Source organism: Phaenicophaeus curvirostris, chromosome 2 (assembly GCF_032191515.1).
Source record: "Phaenicophaeus curvirostris isolate KB17595 chromosome 2, BPBGC_Pcur_1.0, whole genome shotgun sequence".
Lineage (NCBI taxonomy): Eukaryota > Metazoa > Chordata > Aves > Cuculiformes > Cuculidae > Phaenicophaeus > Phaenicophaeus curvirostris.
Window position 1 is genome coordinate 94,721,455 of NC_091393.1, and position 23,566 is coordinate 94,745,020.

The 23,566-nt window shown below is 41.4% G+C and overlaps 1 protein-coding gene across 4 annotated transcripts in view; it reads right to left on the reverse strand.

The window, feature by feature from the left end:
* Positions 1 to 1,965: 1,965 nt before the first annotated feature.
* Positions 1,966 to 23,566, reverse strand: part of PELI1 (pellino E3 ubiquitin protein ligase 1) — a 46,776-nt gene continuing 25,175 nt past the window's right edge. For 3 of the 4 annotated variants that reach the window (XM_069850092.1, XM_069850090.1, XM_069850089.1), the window contains 6 exons: positions 10,968 to 11,112; positions 9,767 to 9,896; positions 8,355 to 8,456; positions 6,207 to 6,404; positions 5,904 to 6,092; positions 1,966 to 4,720 (listed from right to left, as the gene is read on the reverse strand). In XM_069850092.1, coding sequence (XP_069706193.1) covers positions 4,154 to 4,720; positions 5,904 to 6,092; positions 6,207 to 6,404; positions 8,355 to 8,456; positions 9,767 to 9,896; positions 10,968 to 11,038 — 1,257 coding nt within the window. In that variant the 5' untranslated portion in view covers positions 11,039 to 11,112 and the 3' untranslated portion in view covers positions 1,966 to 4,153. Of the gene's footprint in view, positions 4,721 to 5,903; positions 6,093 to 6,206; positions 6,405 to 8,354; positions 8,457 to 9,766; positions 9,897 to 10,967; positions 11,113 to 19,729; positions 19,880 to 23,566 lie in introns of those variants that run through there. The other variant, XM_069850091.1, reaches the window with a different exon arrangement.

A 23,566-nucleotide genomic window follows, 5' to 3' on the forward strand; every position in this document is an offset into this window, starting at 1 on the left:
CTCCCACAGATGCTTGCTCTGATCTTTTTCATAAGATGCATGGGAGCGAGTGTACAAGTGATCTCCTATAGCCTTAGAGTCTATATCTCCAGGATGATCACAGCCCTTTGTTAAACCTGAGTGCTACAATAATAGATGAACTTTGCCAGTGTTTTCTTAGAAAAGGAGGGATTGCACAAGCCAAGACTAGGACCAGGAAATTGGTTCCAATTTAACAGCAACCAGGCCTAATCCAGGCTGAAAGGCTGTGCAGGGAGGTAGCTGTAGTCTTCACAATAGCTTTATATTGTAAAACTAGAAATTAATTTTTAGAATCAGGCCTGGAAAACGTCTCTTCAGAAGGAGATCAAGCATGCCACAGCAGGGTCATTATGGGATTTGCAAAGCACCTTCAAATACAGGAGGACTGCTGGAGTGACTTCATGTCCTTGAACCTTTCAGGATCCCAGCCAGCCTCATTCTTGCAGGTTTAACAAGCCTAGCACAGATGGAACTACAAAACCTCTTCCCCAGCCCGCACCACGCATCTCGGAGCCACACCACGTGCTTGTGGTGCTGCTTGAACCCTAAGGCTGTATCAGCAAAGGGAGTGGAGCGCTCCGTCAGTGCTGGGCTACCCAGCACCTTCCCAGGGAAAGCCCCTAGCAACCTCCCTGTCAACACACCCAGCTGCCCCACTTCTGCTTTGGCTTCATTAGCTTCTGTGCCAACCTGCTGCCTTTGATCATTGTTAAATCCATGACATTTCCTCAGCTGAAAAGCAAATGAGCTCATCAAATCACCTTCATCGCACAAATCTGTGCAGAACAGAGCAGCCACACACAAACCAACTGCAGAACACAGCCCCAGATGCACTTCTGCAGATCGTCACAAAACTTTAATGCCAGAAAATGGCCTACACTCACCTCATTTTCCACATGCATTCTCTCATCAGTTCCACATACCTGTGGTGATCTCCCAGGGAACAGTCCTGTCCCATCCGTGGGATGCATCATTGATGCCTCTTTCCACTCAAACTTTTGAAAGTGGGTTAAGGCCACAGATCTTATTTGTGGCTGGTTTTTTGCAGCCACAAGGGGCCGATTTCAGCTGCACTCAAGAGGAGCTGCAGCAAGGTGCAACCTCTTGCACTTCTCCCAGCTCCCAGATTTGTTCAGAGCCTTAAAATTGGAGGGCTTCAGTCAGCTGGTTGAGATAAAGGGATCACTTTACTTTTAATCTGACATTCATTTTACAAAGTACAAGACCTTCTAGTTAAATCTTTAATAAAAGAAAAGTGCAGGGGGAACTCAAATAGGGAAGCACAGTCAAAGATCCTGTTCTTCGTTAGGTTGCACGTTGTACAGAACTTGTTCCTCAAACTATCTGACTGCTGCTATCCTGCTTTCGACAGCAGGATTTCCCCATCTCCAGCTTTTGAAAGCCCACATTCTGCCCTTTTAAAAAGGGGATTAATGGGCCCATCTTGGGTCAAGAAGAGTATCCAGCAGGCAGAGAGCACAGGGCAGGCTCTGAAGGGTTATGGTAGCATAACAGCCCAGAGAAACAGTGTCACTCTATATGGAGGTATAATGAAAGCATAATGTATCATCATAACGGAGCAGAACCTTAATGAGGGTTGCGTGTTGGGCACAAACTGCTCTCCTTCCCCTCCACAGCCAGATGTGCACATACACAACTGCAACATTAGCTCCCCCTCAGCATCCAGCTGCGCCTTCAATGCAGGGCGGGCACATCACCTTTCATATGACTGCTACCATTTATCAATCTGTTTTCACAACTTGCCTTTGTATTACCCGTACTGCTTTGCAGCTGCCATCACGTCCCTCCTCTGATTTCTCATATTCCCGTAACCAACAAGATCAGGACCAGACAAGAAGTGTCAGTCCAATTTTGTGCAAGATGGAATCAAGAGCTCTTGACATTTTAGAAGAGTTCAGCCATTTAGTTAAAGCTTTTGCTTACATTTCATTATTTGTAACTTACTCAGGGAAGAGATCATTTAACTACAATTTTGAACAACAATCTCGCTTTTGTTACTGCAGGTTTAAATATAAAGCACATTGTAAGGTCACATGTGGAAGGAGCTATTCAAGTTCAGGACTGGGATAACATGCAAACTCTTCACAGTTTCTTCTTTTTTGTGATCTTGATCCACATGCACAGACCAGACACCTTAGGTGACAGCAGAAGAGCCATGTCCAGCCATCCGTCCCAGCACTCGGAAACAAAGCAACAGACAATCCCATAATTTCTATTTTTAAAAAGTGTTTACTCACATAGTTTGAATAAATTAATTTGCAAATAAAAATTAAACTACAGTATACTATAGTTTGAATAAAATGATTAGAACAACTACAATACAGGGATTTCTTGCTGCATAAGTTTCAATACTTAATGCATATAATCTGGAAAATGTCAAAATCAGTTATATCTCTATGGAAAGGGAGTAACAGCAGTTACTTGTACGTGACAGCTAACTGAACTTATAATACAGGTTTCCTGACACATGCATTTCCTGAGTGAACCAAACAATATATATAATTTCTTTTTTAAAATGGAGAAACAATTGACAGTCAAAGTAAATAATTCATGACATCTAAGCAACATAGGTCTGTCTTCAAACCAAGAGAATTTTAGAACAGCTTCAAAATGAAAAATTAAAGCTAAGCTATGAAGTACAGAACTCTGCTACTGCCAATTATACAGTACGTATTTAAAAAAAAACCCTAAAAAGTATGAAGCTGGCCAAAAAAGCTGAATCAATCCTAAAACCATCAGGCTGTGTATTTGCCATGAAGCACAGTGGGTTAGCAGCAAAGCCGAATGTAGTGCACTGGCCTTTTCTGGTGGATACAGAAGGCAAAGAAGGGTTGAGTGAGGAAAGGAGAGCAGAGAGAGACCAGAGCCAACCACGGCCTGAGCGGATCTCACACCAGCATCCCACCGCGAGGCTCGAGCCCAGGCCAGCCCCAGCGCAAACTCTCTCCCAACAGGTTACCAACCGTGACAAATGGCACAAGGATGCTTGGATACAGATATCCATCCCTTGGGTACCAGGCTTCAGTGCTGTCCTGCGTGCAGCCTCGAGGGTCTGCACCTTGCAGCAGAGAGAAGCCAAGATGTGAAGCCCAAGCACGCCAGCTTGTCATGGGCCAGAGGAAAGGCAGAACATCCAACCGGCAACCCTGTCACAAGCTGGGACTGTGGTCAATTCACAAGTTGCTCCCTGCCCCTCCCCTCACCCCCTGCCTCAAACAGCAAGGAACAAAAAGAGCCTTGTCTTTTGCATTTGTTAATGTTTCACATTGGAAAACCCCTCACAAAGGTCACTAATGCTAAATAAAGAGATGTATTAGCATAAAGGGAGAAAAAAATCCTTAATCTAGGCTAAGTTGCATATTGAAAAAGTCTGGTAAATATTCTCCATGTAACCAGTAACTTAAGTTCTCCATGTAACTTAAGTACTGTCCTACCAAAAAGACATTTTAAGAAGTCCTTCTTAGCTACCTTCCAACAATGTTACAGCACACCTTTATGCCATCATAATTTGCATTAGCTTTGTTTAAAAAGCATTTTAACTACTCTAAGAATTCAGTATTTTAGATTAGAAAATATTTTTCTAACGTTTCCATCTCACGTTCTTCTCCATCCAGAACTACTCTACACATCCAACTGCTGGATGTAACACACTATGACCATGCTACTTTCTAAACATTCTATGTATTCCCAGTAATAAAGATAAATAGAAAAGAGTTAATATACACATTATATTTTACAACATTTGCATCCAAGCTGTAAACTAATGTTCTTTGAACTATTTACCCTCCATATACAAAAAGAATGAAACGATTTTCAAACGCTGTAGCCATGTGATTCAAAAGCATTAAATGGAAGGCATAGAAGTTCACTCTACAACACTTCCTTCACCTCTTCAGAAGCAGTTATTAACTAAAAAAAAGCAGGAGTTCGCCCCCTTCTCCCCATTTCCAGACTTTTCTTAATATAAAGGGATTTAGCTGTTGTAACAAAAAACTCAAAATTCTTCATCTTAATGCAAACCAGCAAAGCCCAGAGAATATGAAAAATGGTTGGTTTAAAAATCAGAATCGCTTAGCTTATCGGTTTACTGCAGTCCTCAGGAACACATGTGTTAGTCAAGAGGTCCTTGGAAAATGAGTCTGATATAACCTTGCTCACCAGCCAGCTGATGTGCACAGAACGGACAGGCTGCGTGAAACGTGTGAGTACCATGAGGAAGAGGGATTTGGGACCAATAGGCAGTTGTCTTTTCTGAGCACACATGTCCACACGGGCTGAACGCATGAGTTGGAGGTCCTGCATCCACATAAAATCCTGCTTCACATCCAAGCCAGAGAGGCACATAGGGGCCGACAGAGCGGCACATGGGACACTCGCGATCCTTGCCGTCTCTCTCCTCTTTGTTTCCCCAGTTGTGATAGCCATGGACGTGGCCACAGTTCAGATACACCCACGGCTGCTTTTCATCTACAACATCTTTTCTCTTCATGCTGGGAAATGCCAATGTGTTAAACCCCACGGGACACTGGGGCCTGGCTGCATTAATTTCCTGTCGGAGTGCTTCCAGGTGCTTGACAGTAGGGGTGCGGGCCAGCCCTTCTGCAGTGCGCCACAGCAGTGTTGCTCCACACAGGTCTATCAGAGAGCCATCTTGAAGTTGGTTTGTTTCATTCTCGACCTTGCAATGGACAAAGAGTAAGAGGTGTTACTCTTCAGGTAACATAAGGCTTTTTCATAATAAAAATCTGTCTGGAAGATACAGACAAAGAGCTTCAAAGCAGCTCCTGACTATCCTATACAACAGGCCCATGGAGTACCCAGCATCAGCTCCTTCCTTCCCTCTTTTTGTAAAGCGCAACAACAAAAAAATTCTTGACAAGCACTGCTCAGTCCTCAACCACATTTCAGACTGTTTCCCTCAAACACACCTTTACGCATGGCTTTCTTCTTCAGGAAGTCAGCTGTCAGCACTCTTAACTAAATACATCACCTAAATAAGTGTTCATGTATCATTTCTTTTTGCTAAGAAATCCCAAGTCATACAAAAAGCAATCATCTTCTGGAAATGCCACCAATGCTTTGTAAACAAGAGGAAGAACTGTAATCATAGAATCATTAACACCTCCAAGACCATCCAAGTCCAACCATCAGCCTAACACCACCTTGCCCACCAAGCCCAGAACGTCCCAGAATGCCACATCTACATGCTTTTTGGACACCTCCAGGGGTGGTGACTCCACCACTTCCCTGGGCAGCCTGCTCCAAGGCTTCACCACTCTTCCAGTAAAGAAATTTTTCGTAATAGCCAATCTAAACCTCCCATGGCACAGCTTGTGGCCAGTTCCTCTCATCCTATCACTCCTTAATTGGGCGAAAAGACCAACACCCTCCTTGTTACAACTTCCTCTCAGGAAAAGACTAAAATTCAGAAAGGTGGAAATGGATATCCTGGTACACAGACATGAGTCAATAAAACTATAAGTAGTCTTTATTAGTCTACAAAAAATATAAATGGGAAAATGTTAAAAGCATAAACTCTAAAGGGAGAACCAGGAAAATGCTCTTTAAAACGTGCTCCTGACCCTGACAGTTTGCAGAAGGGCATAGCAGGATGGCAACTCAATTTGGGAGAATAGTCTGGATCTGCCATTAAGTACTAGTTTGCAGCTAAATGTCAGTTATTCAGGTTAAGCAAGACACCTTCATTTATGAATCCAGACATATTAGTCAACGTAACCAATTACCGAGGCCACATCTGCACTGAACGAGGCAGATTCCTGCCTCTGTTTATGCCCAAGCTGTACCATCTGGGTTGTACCCATTCTAAATGGGCTACAGAAAACATAGGTCACTACTCTTACCATTTTGCCCCTCTGCTGAGCTGATCTGGTTTCACGGAGGCTGAACACATTCCCACACACAGATATCTCTCTCCACACCCCTGGCTTGGAGTCTTCTGTAAATCCATTACGCGGATGCATAACGAGAACTCCATTTGTGGTCAGCCCATCCATTTGCCCATCTGATGTCTTCCACTTCGCAGCTTTCTCCTAAGAGAAATTACATCAATGAAAACTTCTAATTTGCCTGAAATGGACCTATGAAATATTTTAAAAATAAGCCTGCCTGCACTTGGAAGGGGAAAAAAGAAACAGTTCCCTTACCCCAAGAAAGATGTTTTTTGAGGAGTCAAATCCTGCAGCATATATTCTTGCTGTAAAAGGAGGGTTACGTTCACATATGATTCTGCAGGCAAACCTTGATATAGTGCTCTGTACAGACTGCGTATCTGAATTACTCTGACTTCCAGGAACTGTATCTGTCACGACAAAGTCTATAGGACTCTCTGTTGACCGACCAATCTGGAAGGGGATTAGAAAGAAGAACTCTGTTTAGAAGTTTTGTCTTTTGTGTCAAGGACTACTCAAAGTCAATACATTTCAAATAATTAAAAAAAAAAATCATGACATTCCAGTCTGAAGCATTCTCTTCCACCAATCTAAATTTAGGTTACTAAAGCCTAAATCGGAACTGATGAGTTATTCCACCTCCATGAGCTCAAACTTATTCTGAAGGCTGAGTACAGCCATCTGAAGGAAGGAGAAATATAACAATGTAATTAAGTCAATTCTGAGATGACTTTCCCTCGAAGGGCCTTCTCATCAGAAAGGTTACGTTCAGGTCAGCTGGATCAGCTGCAGCAGTTCCAAAACGACTAGGAAACAGCAGTTAGATGGAAGAAAAGTGATATTCAGTCACTCTGCATGCCCAGAACATTCTGAATGATATCAGATACTAGGTGGAGGTGTAGATGTAGGAAAATTAGATGATGTGAGCTGACTCTCCAGCTCCAGTGGTGCACTACGCAGCAGCAAATCGGTCAGGAAAGACGAGGTACAAGCTGTTGGCAGCAGGGAGGTGTTACATTAACACGCGCAGAACAGGAATGCAACATCTGACCACCCCTAATTTTTGTAGTAGCTGTGCCTTCTTTCCTAGTTGCATGGAAGAATGGGTTTTGGAGTCCTCCACAACTCCACCTTGTTTGATAGAATTGCATGAGTTTCACTGCTTTTCCAGTCAACTCATCTTTTCCTTTTCCTCGTAGAGCAAGAAGAAGTTATATCCATCTCCCAGACATCCACACAGCCAGGTTTAAAGCCCACTTACACACTACCACCTTTCACTCACTTCCAGAGCTCTCAACAGCCTCTTATAAAATACTCAGTTACGTTAAGACTGATTTTTTGGTATGAGACCCAAAAGCCTGAGGTGCATTTAGGTGAAGGCTAGATGGAAAGCTTTCAAGACACTGAAAATGCTTTGCCAGAAAGTATTTTTATATGGCTTCTAAGGCAGGATAACTCATCAGTAGACACCGATTTCCACTGGCAATTTTGGAGCAGCATGCATGCCACAGCATGCCTGAGGAGAGAACACTTAAAAAAACAATAGCTTATGCTGCAGTTAGTTCATTACAGCCCTTTTGCTCTGCTGCAGGTATTTGCAGTTGCAGAGCAGCTTCCTCCATCACTTACCATCACCTCCCACCTCCTCAGGTCCTGCAGTGGCATCACAGCTAAATGCTGTGACAGCAAAACTCCTTGCCATAGATTAGCAACAACAAAAAAATAAATCAATGCAAGATCAGTCCAGGAATAAGAAGAAACAAAGCACACAAAAAAAAAAAATACCCCAAACCAAAACCTTTCCTTTTGAGAAAAACAGGAAACAATTACAAGATATGAGCACACACCACAGCTGTATTTGTGGCTCCTCCTCATACATACAGGAACTGCAGCAAAGTTGCTTTGAACTGTGAGCGCATCAGAACTGGGCTTCCTCTCCACATTTCCCAGTGCTTTACACTTACTTCAGGGCTTGCTTATAGGATTTAAGGAAATTTTTCATATTAGTTGTGTCAAAAGCTTTCCCATATTTTCACACTGTATTTCTTCTATCCTACCTCCAACTGGCTGATCCCAAATCCCTCCATAAATGCCAGACACAAGTGCTTAAATGCCAGACACTGTGCGCTTCATTTTTAATTTTGTGAGGAGGGACTAGGAGACAGATTATGTAGTTGCAGACCAGCAATCAAAGGAAAACCATAATCCTGTGCGTTAGTTATAAAAAAAGAAGTATAAAATAATCAACTTTCACTTCTGACCAAGCCTTAATGAGATGCACAGAAGTACGGCCTTGTTCATGTGATGGCCTTGTGAGTGAGGGAAAAAGCCTGTTGAGAGGATGTCTCGTTAGGAACTACCAAAGGCAAGAATACATTTATATATCATATTTACTTCACATACCTGGAACATATCTGTGTTGCTGTCATGTGTATATTCAACTACTACTGTCTGGGCCCGAGACAAAGTGTAAGATATGCTGTGTTGGTCCTTATTACTTATTGCCTATGGAAAAAATGCCAAATATTATTGAACCAGTGAACTATAACTCTACTGAATACAGCAGCAAAGCAGACAATATATAGAACCAGGCCCTTGTTCTGCTCAATTAACACATTAAGGCAGATAGCGATTAGTGACACCTGTAGTTAGACTCCACAAAACCCAGGCCTGGCCATTAAAAAAAGCTGCAGGATTGATTCAGCAGCAGACCAAACCAGTGTGTCTACCACACGCTGCAAGGAAAAATACGTGACCAAAACACATTATTAATCATGTCTCACGTTAAAGCAATGCTGGCCTTGACACAACAGAACAAAACAACTGAGTGCAAAGGCTAAAACTGAATGTAACACCTTCATGGCCTTTTCAGCTTGAACTTCTCGAACAGTAAAATCAGGACAAAATCCTAGGGACTTCACTCTAAAACTGAGGTCTGAGCTAAAATCAGTGATGATTAAGAAGATACATAGACAAAAAAAATATAAAAAGTAGTGGTGGTAAACAGGGCATAAACGGAAAAACACATCAGAGGTTGCAAGAGTTAGAGTGAAGTCATCTAGGTTTCTCTTTGTTATTATAGATTTTCATTCCACAACAGCCTACTAGGAACTGAACAAATACTCTTCTAAAAAAGCGCTGCTCAATAGCACTTACTTGAAGACCAAAAATAATTACCAAAAATAAATGTTCTTTTTACAGATCTCCTACAGAAATAATTTTATTATAATAAATTTGGTTAGCAACACGCTTCTGATTTCAGAATATTTTTTGTCATTTCCTGAATTTAGGAATCAATATTCTCAGGTCTCAAAGTACTGGAAATCAAACACTTAATGTTGCTGGCTTTGTTCAAGAGCCTGATCTTGACACTGGAGATCTTTTCTAAACAACAACAAAGCATTCTCAAACTGCTTTTAGTAAAAATGAGCTATTTCTTATTGAACATACGTGCACATACGCTTGAATTACTGCAACACAGAGTTGTTTCATGGTAATACCTTCACTATAATAATTTTGAAATGAAACACTTCATGACCCACACCTTTCCTTTCTCTCTTCTTAGTGGGAATGCTGAACTTGACTACAAGCCATAATAAACATGCCCTGCAAAACCCACCTGTCCTCTTCCCTAGAGAGCTCCCACCCACTGGGCTGCGCGCACAGAACTTTGGCAAAGGACCACTTCAAAGTCAGCTTCGCAAAGCAAAGCTAGCCCTAAAGCATAGAGGGTACGAAAAGAGGAAGGCTAGAACAGATGTCTGTAGTGAGTTTGGAAGGAAAACCAAACAGTAAACAAGTAAAGTCAAGCTTACCTTTGCTGCTTGAGGGGTACAGGCAATATGCACAGTGCTAGGTTTAACCCCATTTGCCTTGGGCCTTTTAAATAGAGCAAATCTACTTTTTCTTCTTCCTCTGTCTCCATTTGGGAGAGACCCATTGTACCTATCAAAAAGCACAGAAAAAGAATGAAGTCCATCTCCTGTATTGCATAGCTTCTCATGAGATACAGGCCCTCAAAAGCTTTCATTCTAATCACAAAGTCTTCTTAATTGGTAAGGTATCAACAATAACAGATTTCCAACCAATCACATTCACTTAAACCTGAGAATTGATAAACAATATTGAAACAGACCCGAAGAATTACAGCATGTACACACAAAGCTTGTAGGGCAAGGGGCACTACCCAGATTAATCTCAAAGCTACTACTGACAAGTGAAAGCCTCAGGTCCCAGACATGAAAACAAGTAAGGTTTTTACACTTATCTGGAGCTTTATCTCTAAATAACATTTTCACACTGTAAACCAAAGTTTCTAAATAACCAACAACCCTGGGGAAGAGCTAGTATCTCAGAGAATTTTGGGTGAATTAAAAACACATAAGAAATAGATATGCTGCACTCTAATCCATCAGAAAACCCTCAGACCCTCTCTTTGAACAGGCCAACTGGAAAACTTGCTTTATTAAAATCATCTGTTTGCACTTGGATATTAAACCCAGCTACTACATTCTCATAAACCTCCTTTTACTTTACTATACTTGAAGCCCTAGGGAACCTCTCCTTCTACATCATCACATTAACCACCTGTCTCAGCCCAACCTGGAACCAACTGAGAAACTCTTCACAAACTGTCTGCCTTTGTCATGAAATGCCTACCTGGGAAGAACACAAGAGCTGAAAATTAACTTGCATCTACTCAAGTTTTCAGAACCCTACCTCTCTGCTCATCCTGTCACAAAAAAGTATGTGTACTCCACCGCAGTCTTCCAAATACATCGCATTACATACAATGCCTGGTTGTCATTGAAAAGGTCACTCTCCCTCCACTCCCTCACATGAGATTAAGCTGATTAACTCACTATTCCGTTGCATGCTCACTAGTTACACTTCAAAAGAGGGAATTCAAATGAGAGGTTGTAGGATAACCTCTCACAGCAACCAGTATTTTATTCGCTTTAGGCGCACCCTGACATTCTACCTTCATTCTCACTTCCAAGCAAGACAAACACTTACCCTAATACAATCAATTCACCATATTTTACTGGTGCTTTTGATGGATGATTTTCTTGATCAGGAGAAAACATGAGCTTAGCTAATGACTTCTTCTCAAACTTCAGGTCTCTGGTCAAGATTTGTGGCACACTTTTCTCATTATTTCCTGTAAAAACAAAGATAAAATTAAAGGTAAGAGAAAAGACTCAAATCCATCAATTACACAAACCTGCATACCTCTGATAAAACAGACACAACATTTTGTTTTCCGTATTTTGCTTTTGCCTGAAATAATTAAAAAAACCCCATACCTATAAAACCACATCAATTAAAGTTGAATTGCCTGGAAGATATACCAGATGACAAAAAACTACAAGTGTATTTAGAAAATACCACTATGGCCTTGATAAAACATCCGTGGCTGTTTTTCTTCATACAAGTTTTTAGTACTAATGGTATAGAGCTTCATTTGGCATGTTTAGTTCAACTATCAAGAAGCAGAGCCAGATAGGCATTAAACTTAAAGGCAAAACAAAGAAACAAGCCCACTAGCCAAAGAAGTAGAAGTTTTCACAAAAGTATCAGATTCAGAGCTTTCCAAGAAATTTCTGGATTTGCAGATAGGAGGAAGTTGTGTAACAATTTGATAAAGTCTTCCACACAAGTTTGGGGTGTGCAATGTGATCTCTCCTGTTTAACTAGAGAGAAGTGATAGTAACAGCTGTCTGAAGGAGATTTCCTGAGGGAATTCCACATAATTCTTAATGAGAACAGTGTCTTGAAGCGTAATTTTTGATCATGCTTCTGCTTTGAGGAACAGTTCACATGAGCAGTTTTCACAGCTTCTCTTTAGTAACATATCCAGACACCTTTGACTTACTCAACCCACCCCTGACCTTCCCATAGAGAGAGCCTACCCAACAGAGTACTTGCTTGATAAAGAATAAAGATGATGCTAGCCTGTTTGAAGCCTTCCTTAACAGAAACAAGAACATTACCTTGGTTCTTTCAAGTCAGTTTTCATACCAGCTCAAAAAGCCATTAAGCCTTTTTAGCACTGACAGTTAACATTCTGCCTTCTGTTCAAATACACATTTTGGCCCACATAATATTTCTTGCATCCTGTCATCAACTTTGATCATGACTACAACGCTTTATCTCCATTTTCTTCTACCTCAACTAGACCACAGATACGAGCAGAGAAGATGTCATCATGCAGATTTTATCTACCCCCTCTTCTGTCCTAACAGCAGAGAAAAGGATGTAGCAGTGCCTGACATGCTGCTTGGATTCTTCAGAAGACTATCCCCTTGTGTGACCTGATTTCTGCCCTCTCCCATTCCTCTTAGCTCCTTCATAGAGAAGCTTAGCCTTCAACATCTCGACCTACCCATTTCTTATTCAGTACAGATATGTTGATGTCCACCTGCAATCAGCTCACAGTGCAATCTGACAATTCAGTGTGCTGCTTCATGCTTTCTTACACGCCATCCCACATATTTGAGAGGGCTCCACACAAATACATGCAAAGACATCTTAGTGTCCTACAGACTTTTGCTGTGATGCCTGCAGAACACAACCAGGAGGCTAAACAGAATCTTCCTTTTCCTTTCATTTCTCATTATTTTCCAAGTCAGCCTAGGTACTGTGGATTTCATAGTGCTTGGGATAAGAAGTTAACTGAGGACTGTCTTTGTGGTTAGCACATTGTAACATTATCACAATGGTAACCTGACCCACTGCGAGATGTGCAAGCACACCATAATAACACTGATCTACAGAGCACTACTATGAAGAGTCTGCATCCATCTACATGACAAATCAATACATTTTTGTTGCATAGGAAGCAGTGTGCATTTTCACTAGGCAGCTTAAGCTTTAGGGTATCCATTATTCAGCTGGTGCAGAAAGGGCCTTACACTGATCCAGAAGTCCCCACCTATAAAACAGCTTGCTCATACGTTTTTCAGAAGCACAGCTTGAATATTTGAAGATGATTTTTTTTTTAAATACATCTCAGAGACTTTATCAGCTGCACACAGCTCTTTCACAACTACTAACACCACACAGTTAACTTCAACTCAAGCACACGCCAAATTCAGTGCCTTTAAAACAAAGAATCAGCGCAACATATACGCTACTTCTCACCCAATGTGATCTGCCTGATGCACTGTATCCAAAGGAAGACTCAATTCCCTCCCAGAAATAACAGATAATTCGTATTTTTCCAGTGAGGTCCCAAAGACCAGTCCAAGTGAAACTTGTCTGCAAATAAAACAAGCGTTGCCCCACTGGAGAAGAGTATAACAGGCCACAGGTTAATATCTCTAGTCCTGAAACAGGCTTATGGATCATTTAAAGCTGGATAAAGCAGAAAAGGATCAACTAATTTATATAATGGGCCTTATCTTGGAACATAACCTGACCAGTTTTTATTCTTAGAATACGACATGAGACTTCTTGAAAGTGTTAGGAAAGGCTAATTAAATACGTTGAAGAGACGACTTGGCCCTGCAGTGCCAGTATACAAGTATGTAACAGACTGCTAGAACAAAACCTGTGAGTTAGCTTTTTGCCATGACCGTTAAACCTGGGCCACAACAACCCCATGCAACGTGACAGGCTTGGGGATGAATGGCTGGAAAGCCGTCCCAGCAGAAAAAGACCTGAGGATGTTGGCCCTGAACACGAGCGAGCAGTGTGCCCAAGTGGCCAAGAAGGCCAATAGCATCCTGGCTTATATAAAAAGTGGTGTGACCAGCAGGAATTGGGAAGTGATTGCGCTGCTGGTGAGGCTGCAGCTCGAATGCTGTGTTCAGTTTTGGGCCCTTCACTACAAGAAAGATATTGAGGTGCTGGAGTGTATCCAAAGATAAGCAACAAAGCTCACAAAGGGTCTGGAGCACAGGGCTTAAGGGGGGTGGCTGAAGGAACTAGGGTTGTTTAGTTTGGAGAAAAGGAAGCTGAGGGGAGACCTTATTGCCCTGAAAGGAGGTTGTAGTGAGGCAGGTACTGGTCTCTTCTGCTGAGTAACAAGTGATAGGATGAGAGCAAACTTCCTCAAGCTCCACCAGGGGAGGTTTAGATGGAAATCTGAAAAATTTTCTTCACTGAAAGGGTTCTAAAGCACAGGAACAGGCTGTTCAGTGAAGTGGTTCAATTGCCATCCCTGGAGATATCTGAAAGACATGTAGATGTGGTGCTTGGGGACATGGTTTAGTGGTGGACTTGGCAGTGTTAGGTCTATAGTTGGAGCCATTAATCCTAAAAACCTTTTCCAACCTAAATGATTCTGTGATTAATCTTGCAGCAGCATCTCCAGCCACTGGTGGAGCAGGCTTCACTGGAATAGGCTCTGAACAACACACTTCTAGGACCCTTCAATGTTGATGAGGAATAAGGCGTTAATTATAAGGTCCCACACCATTCAACATTTTTCGCAAAATTATACAATCAGCAGAGGCAAATTTTTCATGTCAAGATCTCTGGTTCTGCTACAGAGAATAGATCAAAAAGCCTGAAAACCCCTACCTATGCACAGGCCCATACATTAGAATTAAAATGACTTTGAGTAAAGCAGCTTACACACAAAGAAAACATGTTTGGAATGGCATTACTTGATTGGTTAAGAGGTGAGCACAACTGTTTGCAGTTAGCACAAACACATGATAGGTACCAGCACCTTTTAGTCTCAAAAATACGAAACTGGACCAGGAAAAACTCATAAACAAGTAAGACATTTTTATTCTTAGCACTGGTTCCTCTGGAGCTGGGAGAAAGCTTATGGGAGGTTAACTTGTCCAATACTGTCACATGCAACTGATTTGAGGGACCAAAAGACACAACATCTAAAGTGAAAAAGTAGTTTGAATTTGTTGTAGGAATGGAAATCCAGTTTCTTACAAGCTTTCTGGTTCAATATTCACTTGAGTCACAGAAAGTATCGTAGAAAGCAAGCCATGGATTTGTGATTACGTTCGAGTAGAACAAAAAGCCTGATCATTGTACTCTCTCCTGTCACATTCTAACACTAGTCTCTGAATCTGGAGGCAGACTGTTTTTTGCAAAGACCAAACAAACCATGCTTAGGAGTAGAAAAAGAGCCTGCCTGCTTTCACTGAACGCGCCATTGTCGCTAGGGTCTTGAGAGACAGAACGAATTTTGGTTGGTTTTGAACTATCAGCTTTAGCTTGCTAGCCATCCTCAATGCCTCTGCCGCCTTTTCTCACACGGGGCTGCAAACATGATCAGTCTTTTGTGACTTATACAGAAAGACTTCAGGTCTTGTTTGTACTGAGACACAGCACCTTGCCGTTAAGTTCACTATTTAGGAGACCAAGCACAGCTTTTGGAATCACAGCAAGCACAGCAGCATCTTAATGGTTAAAATGGGGCAGGAGGAGGGGAGAACACAAATTCAATGAGCCCAAGTAGAGATTCATTAAACACTGGGCTGCAAGCTAAAAATACTAGAATAAAAGTCTCTTTGTAATAAATTACCATCATTTTCTAAACACAGAGCCAGCATTATAGGCTGCTAGCAACTGTAGCTAGTGCCAGACTAGCCTTTTCTAAAATACCGCATAAAACCCACTTTCTCAGTATAAAAAGAAGTCCTCTGTCAATGAGTATATTAGAATAAAAAAATGCTGATTCAGGTGCAAAAACTGGATTTTTTTTCCATTTTTATAATTTTATCTTTTTAATGTTCTATATCTACATATGCTAGGGTTTGATTTTTTTTGGCTTACAGCAATAAAGCACAAGACAGCTTGTTAACTGACGTTTTTACAAAATTTGCTGTTTGTAGCTTTCCATTTACAACCCTTGCAATTCTCATATCCAGTTTTTCCTTCAGCATTTCTGTTAAATAAGGGGTGCTTTGGCCATAATACAATACAGCTTTTCTCACAGGTAAGCAGTGACAGGACAAGAGGCAACAAATAAGTTGCAACATAGAAAATCTTGATTAGCTATTAAGGAAAACAAAATCCAGGGAGGCTGTGGGATCTCTGTTCTTGGACATACTCAAACCTCAGCTGCACATGACCTTGAATAACCTGATCTGAGACTGTCCAGTCTCACTGAGAGTTGGGTGACTGGACCAGACAACCTCCCATCCTAAATAATTCTAGGAGCAGAATTTATTTTAGGAAACCCAGTGTGATTTTTTCAACCAGCTGAAATATGCACCTTAGGTGCACTTTTGATAGTTAACACAAATTCTGAGCAACTCCATTACCAATGAAACAAGATTTTTATCCTCATCCTCCCAAGATTTATGTGTTACTGTCTAGAGCTTTATTTGGATGTAAGACCCTGTACTGATCGTCAAACAAAGAATTCACATTGAATAGTGCAGTTTAGTCAGTTTAGCTGACTAAACACAAGTAGGACACAAGTTTGCAAACATCCACTTACATGTGTAAATTCCTTAATACTCCTATTCATTTCCACCAGGTAATCTTGTGGCTGCAAGATCAGAAACTAAACACCTCTGAAGGCATGCACAGCATTTCAATACTGTGTATTCTCTTCCATGGCTACACCTCATTCCTTCAACAGCAAAATCTTGACTTCTGGATTTAAAGGAACACAACATCAAATTCGCTGAGACATCAGGGATCTGTGTAGACTTAGTAGCGCCTCTCACGATTAAGATATTTGCAAGCACAGAAGAAGAAAGAGGCAACAAGTAACAACAGAGAAGTAAAACAACAAATTCCCAGCATACTGCCTTCTTGTTTGATTACAAGTCTCTATCATAAAGTCCAGACTGCCAGATTTCACAAGCAGTATCAATGATGTTACTTCAGATCTACACTGGCGTGAGCAACTACGAACCAGCTCCTTGCATCATGATGTTGCTGAAAGCTGAGACAAAGATTGACAAATCACTTTCTCCTATAGCATGGTTAGGTTGCCACTGGAAAGTTATTCTCCTTTAACTGTTTTTCCTAGCAATCTTTTTGGAAACTTCTATTAAAATAACTTTTTACTGACGTGACCAACTCGGTAAAAGAGCGTGCAGAAAAGTATGTGTTTATTTGCTATCGTCTTCACACTTTTTCCAGGTTCCAGTTAAAAACAAGCTCACCTTTAGTTCACATACATATGTGGAACTTTTTAAGTTCAGCAAATTTTATATTGTACTTTTGAGATTAATCAGATTCTGTCTTGCAGAATGTACAGCTTGCATCCTTTCCTACAGAGGCACAGGGAAGGTACCCTTCCTTTCTAAGGGTAATTAATTTTCTCCTTCCTAGAAAAAGAAGTTTTTTCAGTACAAACAAAAAAAAGAACAAGCCTTGAGAGTATGGAAAATCAGCCTTTTGCTTTTGTATGGCTTGTTCTTTCTTTAGTCTATAAAATTTGACGTCTCTTTTAAAACCTCTGAATAAGCTTAGTCATCCACTATACACATGAGAGTGTCTTATGATATGAAAGCATTGAAAGTGAGACAAGGCCAATCTCTCAAATGAGCAAGCAGCCTCTCCTGCACAGGATACCAAGCATAAAACAATGCAAACAACTATCTGCTGCTCCGCCTTGAGAGCATCTGTAAAATCTCAATAGAGAGTTTTCTCATTCTTATAAACAGAATGAAAGCATCTTTTTACCACAGACATCTGCCACTAATGGGCTGGTCATGCTGGAAACAAGAAGTCATACAAGAGTCACAGCACAAAAAAACCAAGAAGAGGCATGTTGCCTGTGGACCTTTTAAAAGGGGCCTTGACATACAAGGACAAACCCACTGCTTTGCACCAAGGCTACAACTTTTTCCAGTCTAAGAAACAGCAGTTTTAGTCCGGCTGGCATCCACTGTTGAGTTTTAAGTTCTGTTTCAGCCTCAGAAGCAAGTCTGAGCGTTTGTCAGCAATTTTAGGAAAGTTAGGAACAGGACTGTGAAGACAAGCACCCTTGTTCAGTGAGCAAGGCAAGCATTTTAGAACAAGACTTCTATTATATGAAAATCTGTATGGAAAACCTATATAAAATCTGTACTTCATGACGGTACTAAAAAAGAACATTCCTGTTCATAAGACTGAAAAAATCCATCTAAACACAAGGGCCTGATTTCAATCAGCTTCTGCTAACTTCAGTTCTGTCATTCTGAACTGCCATTGATGGAATGAGAATGTGGCTGGGCGTATTAAAATCTGGAAGATTTATGTAACTGCTAACGATCCACTCCAAGAGACTGACAAAAATCAATTCTGAAAATATTCCCTTGGAAACAAACAAAAAAAAACCCAGCATTTTTTTCAGTTAGGAAAAGTAACAGCTGAGCCTCCCCTGAGGAAACCACGATAGCCTCCTACAGGTTATAAATGAGGTAATTCAGATTGCGTGTGGGAAGCTGAAAACATTTGTCTTTTAGCACAAAGTATCTATTTTAAAGCTGTCACTGCAATTTTATCTATAACCCTAATTAGCTGAGAAAAAGTTCTTCACCAGTTAAACTGTTACATGCACATGTGGTTTACACCCTCTTACCACCCATGTCCTCCACGTCAGCTTTCGGATATACCAGTGACGAGGCACACAACCTCACCCGAGGCAAAGCTCCTCTGCTGACCACCCCTGCAGCACCTGGCCAAATGCTACACATTGCACTTTATATTTGCTCAATCAGCTGAGCTACCTGGGAAAGTTATTCACACAGGCTGTTTAAGAAGATCAATTTGTGGCTTTCTACGCAAGTGTTTGGCTGTACGTGCACTTCGGTAGTTATTACAAACTTCATATGTACTGTTAAAAAGCAATAGTTTTAATTTCGTGCTCAGATTATCGAATGAAGATTATTTATACATGATGTAATGTATGAAGCCATTAAACGATACAAGAAAGGATAAGACAATGTTGCCATAGCACTATCTATTAGTATCTCACCTTGTGAAAGAAACAGGAAAACAAAAGCTTTGAGAATACTGGTTAAAATGTGACAAAAGTACAGAGACCCTTGCAGTCAGGTTCCTTTAAAATTATCTTTTTTACTGCCTCCAGACAAGTCACAGTGCTACCGTAAAATAAGCAGTACCAGCTTCCATTGCAAGTTACCAAGAAGCATAACTTCCATATATTAAGAGTCCACACCAAAACCAGAGGCATTTTATTTCTAAAAGGGCTGTTACACAAAGAGATAAAGTTTTTTGTTTTGATGACTGAGCCCAGCGAGATGTACTGTCTGATGCACCTGAACTAGAATACACAGTCAAGGACCCTGTGCTTGCAGAAAATCACAATGACTTCTTGTTCTACAGAGCTGAACGTTACTGACTTCCTGATGAGACAGTTTATGTATTGAAGCATCAGCTAAATCGGTGTTTGTATTTCACTAGAGCCTTGTCACATAGCATACCGTATCATCTTGCAAAAATAGGAGTTACAATTACATTTAAAGCTTTTTTTTTTTTTTGCTTTAGACAACACAACTATTTTCCATCTCTGCAAGAAATTCCCCTTGGTATGTTTTGTTAGGTAACAATGACAGTTTCAAGGCATCTTGCTCTGCACCCTAAAAAATGAGAAGTGACTGACACTTCTTATGAACAAGAAGCATTTATTATACCATACACTTTGAATGTCTCTTCCTATTTTAGGTGGAGGGGCAGCCTGCAGACAGAGAACTGCTTGTTCTCACGTTTCCTTTTGACCGCATCGCTGAACTATCTTTCAACTTCTTACTGAAAAACACTGCAACCAAGAAGGCTTTTAGAAGAGAGACTGAAACAACACAACACTATAAGGGAAAAGCAATAGCATGGAGAGGACTTACCAGTACCTTTTTGTCCTTCCAGGATTTCTGCACAGTAGAGAAGAAAAAAACACCACTTCTTCAATCCCGTTTAAAACCAAATGAAATCCACCAACTCCTTTAAAACCCCCAGCAACTGCCAGACTGAGTGCCTCTGCTCTGTGTGCTTCTACTTAAGCCGTGGGTAGTGCCTTCTGACTCAGGAGGGGCTGGCTTTGCCTTGTGTAATCTAGGTAAACACTGCCACACCACGCACCATTGGCTGGAGTCAGAGCCTGCATCCTGCTCACCACTGCATAAATTCATCCATCTCTGGCCCCAAAAAGGAAAAAAGGAAGTGGAGGGTGCGTTGAGAACAATCCTGCAGCCCAATTCCCCGGCAGCTTTGTGGATGAGGTTCTTAGAGAAACACTGATCTACTTCCTTCTCCACTTCTCTTACATAACTGTACCCATGCATGCTATACCTTCTTTCTTCTATTTTTTAATCATCACTTATTAGCCCAGCTAGCTTTCTTCACCTCCCACACAAAAAGTGATTGCTTAATACAGTGAGAATTGAACCAGCAGAAACTCTTCAGGCATTGCTTCCCCCCATTTTCACTAATGTCACAGAATGGGACACGTGACACCTGCAGACGCACCTGTGCATCTCAGACTCCCATAGCCAACTATGCTAGATGCTATAACAGCCTGCAAGATAAACATTTCGAAAGGCAAATCTGCATGTGTCAGACCAGGTTTTGAGCTCATTTCTTATTCCACTAACACTGGAATCACTGCATCAAGTCACTGATCACTTAAATGTCTGAACTATAAAATGTTGATCAAGTTATCACAGCTTCCAAGTTACTACCTCTTAAGAACCAATCATGCAAATGCCACAAGACTGCTACAAGCATGATAAAATGCAGCAGCTTAACATCAAGTTTTACATCACAGTTGTAGTGGGCCAAGAAGGTGTGCATGGTCAACCCTGGCTCAATCGATATGTATTCAGGCTGACATTTAACATCTCCAAAGTTCTACAGGTGAATACTGCTCTGGCTGCTGCTGGCTCCTTGCCACCTCAGTTTTGTAAGCACAACTTTATGGACTGGATTCCCTAATCTGTCCACATTTTTAAGAAGTCAGTTGTTTTTCAGCTGGATCCAGTTCAGTTCACAGCATGACCATGCAGTCGTACCAGTAGAACTGAAGGTGAGAAGGGCAGATGCATTACTCTGCAGCACCAAAACCTAACTGCTGTCAAACGAGCTTTTTTTTCATAATGCCATAACAGTGTAAGTTGCAACTCCACATAAGTCAGCTTCACAGCTGGCAACAAGGTGAATGCATATATATGTTTTCCGTCTCTTTGACCTGTACTCCACAGCCCACCTTCCCCCAAGTAATACCATAAGGCTGTCCTGTTACAGGATCTGTCACCTACTTGAAAAACTCAACTGCAGAACACCTCGCCTTAAGATATTCTGAATAAAGAAAACTACATATGTCTCAAAGACAACCCTTGTTCCATTCCTATGATAAATAACTAAGCACAAAGATACCACTTTGCTCCACAGAAGTGATTGAGCCACAACTGCTGAGCAGCACTTGCACTCCCTTGTTCCCACTCTTCTTCTGGTCACCAAAAAGAACGTGCTACTGAACACCCATCTGAGATGGTACAGTCATTATCACAGCTGCCAGGTTACTAAGCTGATAAAGGTCTTGGGGAAAAGCCAAAACACAACACAAACCCCAACTATTAACCCAAATTTTGCTCATCTGTGGGTTCACTCTGTAAATCCACAATACCAGTGCAAGGGACAGGACAGGAACCTTCTGAATCAATCTCAATCTCATCAGTAAAGCCAGACACTCATCAAGCCACATCTTGAGATTAAAGTTGAGCTTACCTCCTGTCAAAAATCAAAGGCTTTACTTTACTGGCACACAAACCTGTCTTCTCCCCCAGCAAGTAGCAGAACCTGAAAATAGCACATTCACTGTGGTTCAAGAGTTGCCCAATCCCACCTCCCTCGTCATCTTCAAGTACTTTATACTTTGTCCTGCCCTATACAAGGTTGGCGGCTTTAGTACTTTTGTAATCAGGGCTAAGGGCTTGGTGGTTTGGTTTTTGTTGTTTTCTTTTTCAGCACCATCAGGACTGCATTAGTATCACTTAACACAAACATAGAAACAAGAGTACAAAAGGTGCTCTGTATTCAGGTATTTAACTGCAGTGCTAAGTTACATTGGTATGACCGCTTCCAGGTTGCACTACTTTTCTCACAGATGTTAACACTTGAGTTGCACAGTTTCAAAAGTCTGAAAAGCAGAAATTAGGACTAATTTGCTTCTAGAGCTTGTTTTCTCATTTTACAGAGGCCACTGTCAGAGTCCAGGTTAGTATACCTGTACATTACTTTATGCTGCAGGCACATCAGAAGGAACAAAGTAAGCAAATGCATGTGGCTATGCCTTCTACTGCCCAACCCAGCCTGCCACGGACAACAACTCTCATCTCTACATCCCATCTGCCTTCATATTACTGACCCAGAGCATTCAGAAGCCCAGTCTTCTGCTATCAGGTGAATTGCAACACGCAATTCCCTTTTCATAGCTAATCATGTCAAAGTCGGGTGGTTTGGGGGTTTATTTTCCCATAGCCACACTGCTAAATGGCTGCCTTCCCACCTCACACCCTGCTAAGTTAGAAACACTTTGCTTCCCCACCCATGTTTACCCATAGACACCCTCTACTCATCTGTTCTTGTGTCAACACCATTGTCCCTCACTTTTTTTTGAGGAGGGTTTAATGATTTCCACTGCACACAAAAACGATGCTCTGCCTTGAGGACTGGAAGCAAATGCCTCAAGCATGCTGCCACTAGGCTAGCTGTCTAACTTTCCTTGGAGCAGAGATGCTGCCGACCATGCCAGACTGAAACAATGAAATATGTAACCCAAGACATCACTGCTAATTTCATGAAGTGATGCTTAACTGCAGGGGAGGTTCTTTCCTTGAAGCTGTTAAAGAAATAAAGGGCTGTATCGTCATGTTCTCCTATCTGACTCACGAGCAGATGCTGTACAGTTTGATATAATTACATGATTTCACATGACATTCAAAATGAGCTTTGGAGAGGAATGCATTTCTAGCTCTATCAATTAAGACAACAGTCTTGAAGACAAACAGAAAGGGCAATGCTACGTTCACAAGCACGAAGACAGTCAAGAAGCCCAAGAGGCAAACTCTGCATCCTAGACTTCGCCTGAGCTTTATACTACTGCTAAATTTCAAGACAGACATTTTAAACACTACCTTGTTAATAATTTTATTTAACAAAACAGGCAGGGAGTGGACTGAAACCCCTACATATGATAAGTGCTTGAAATTGCCACATACAGGGTAGATGGGAAAGGAAACTGAAGGAAGCACTGAGAAAAGAGCAAAACTGTAGAATAGGATCTGTAAAGGCCCCAGGGGAAGTATATTTGTACACTCAATACTGAAAGCTGAACATGCACTGCTATACACCACCTTAACTCTGCTTCCCACAAAGTCAATGGCTGAAGTCTGACCAGAGCAGGCAATACTAAAAAAAACCCCACTAATACTTCATGAGCTGGAAAGTGAATGCTGTTAGGGGGGTGCCAGGAAGTCTAACCCCAGGTGCACGGGGAAGAAAGGAGGGAAGATTACTGACTTGCCAGCCCCATTAATCTTTCATCGTGTTATGTCACATATAATCTCTGTGCAAGGAGTTACACATGCGTTATACACTTAATGTCATACTACAGTGTTTTAAGGAGATTGGGGGGGAGTAGCCTGAAGCCAAGAACATGCTAATTGGAGTATACAATAGAAATG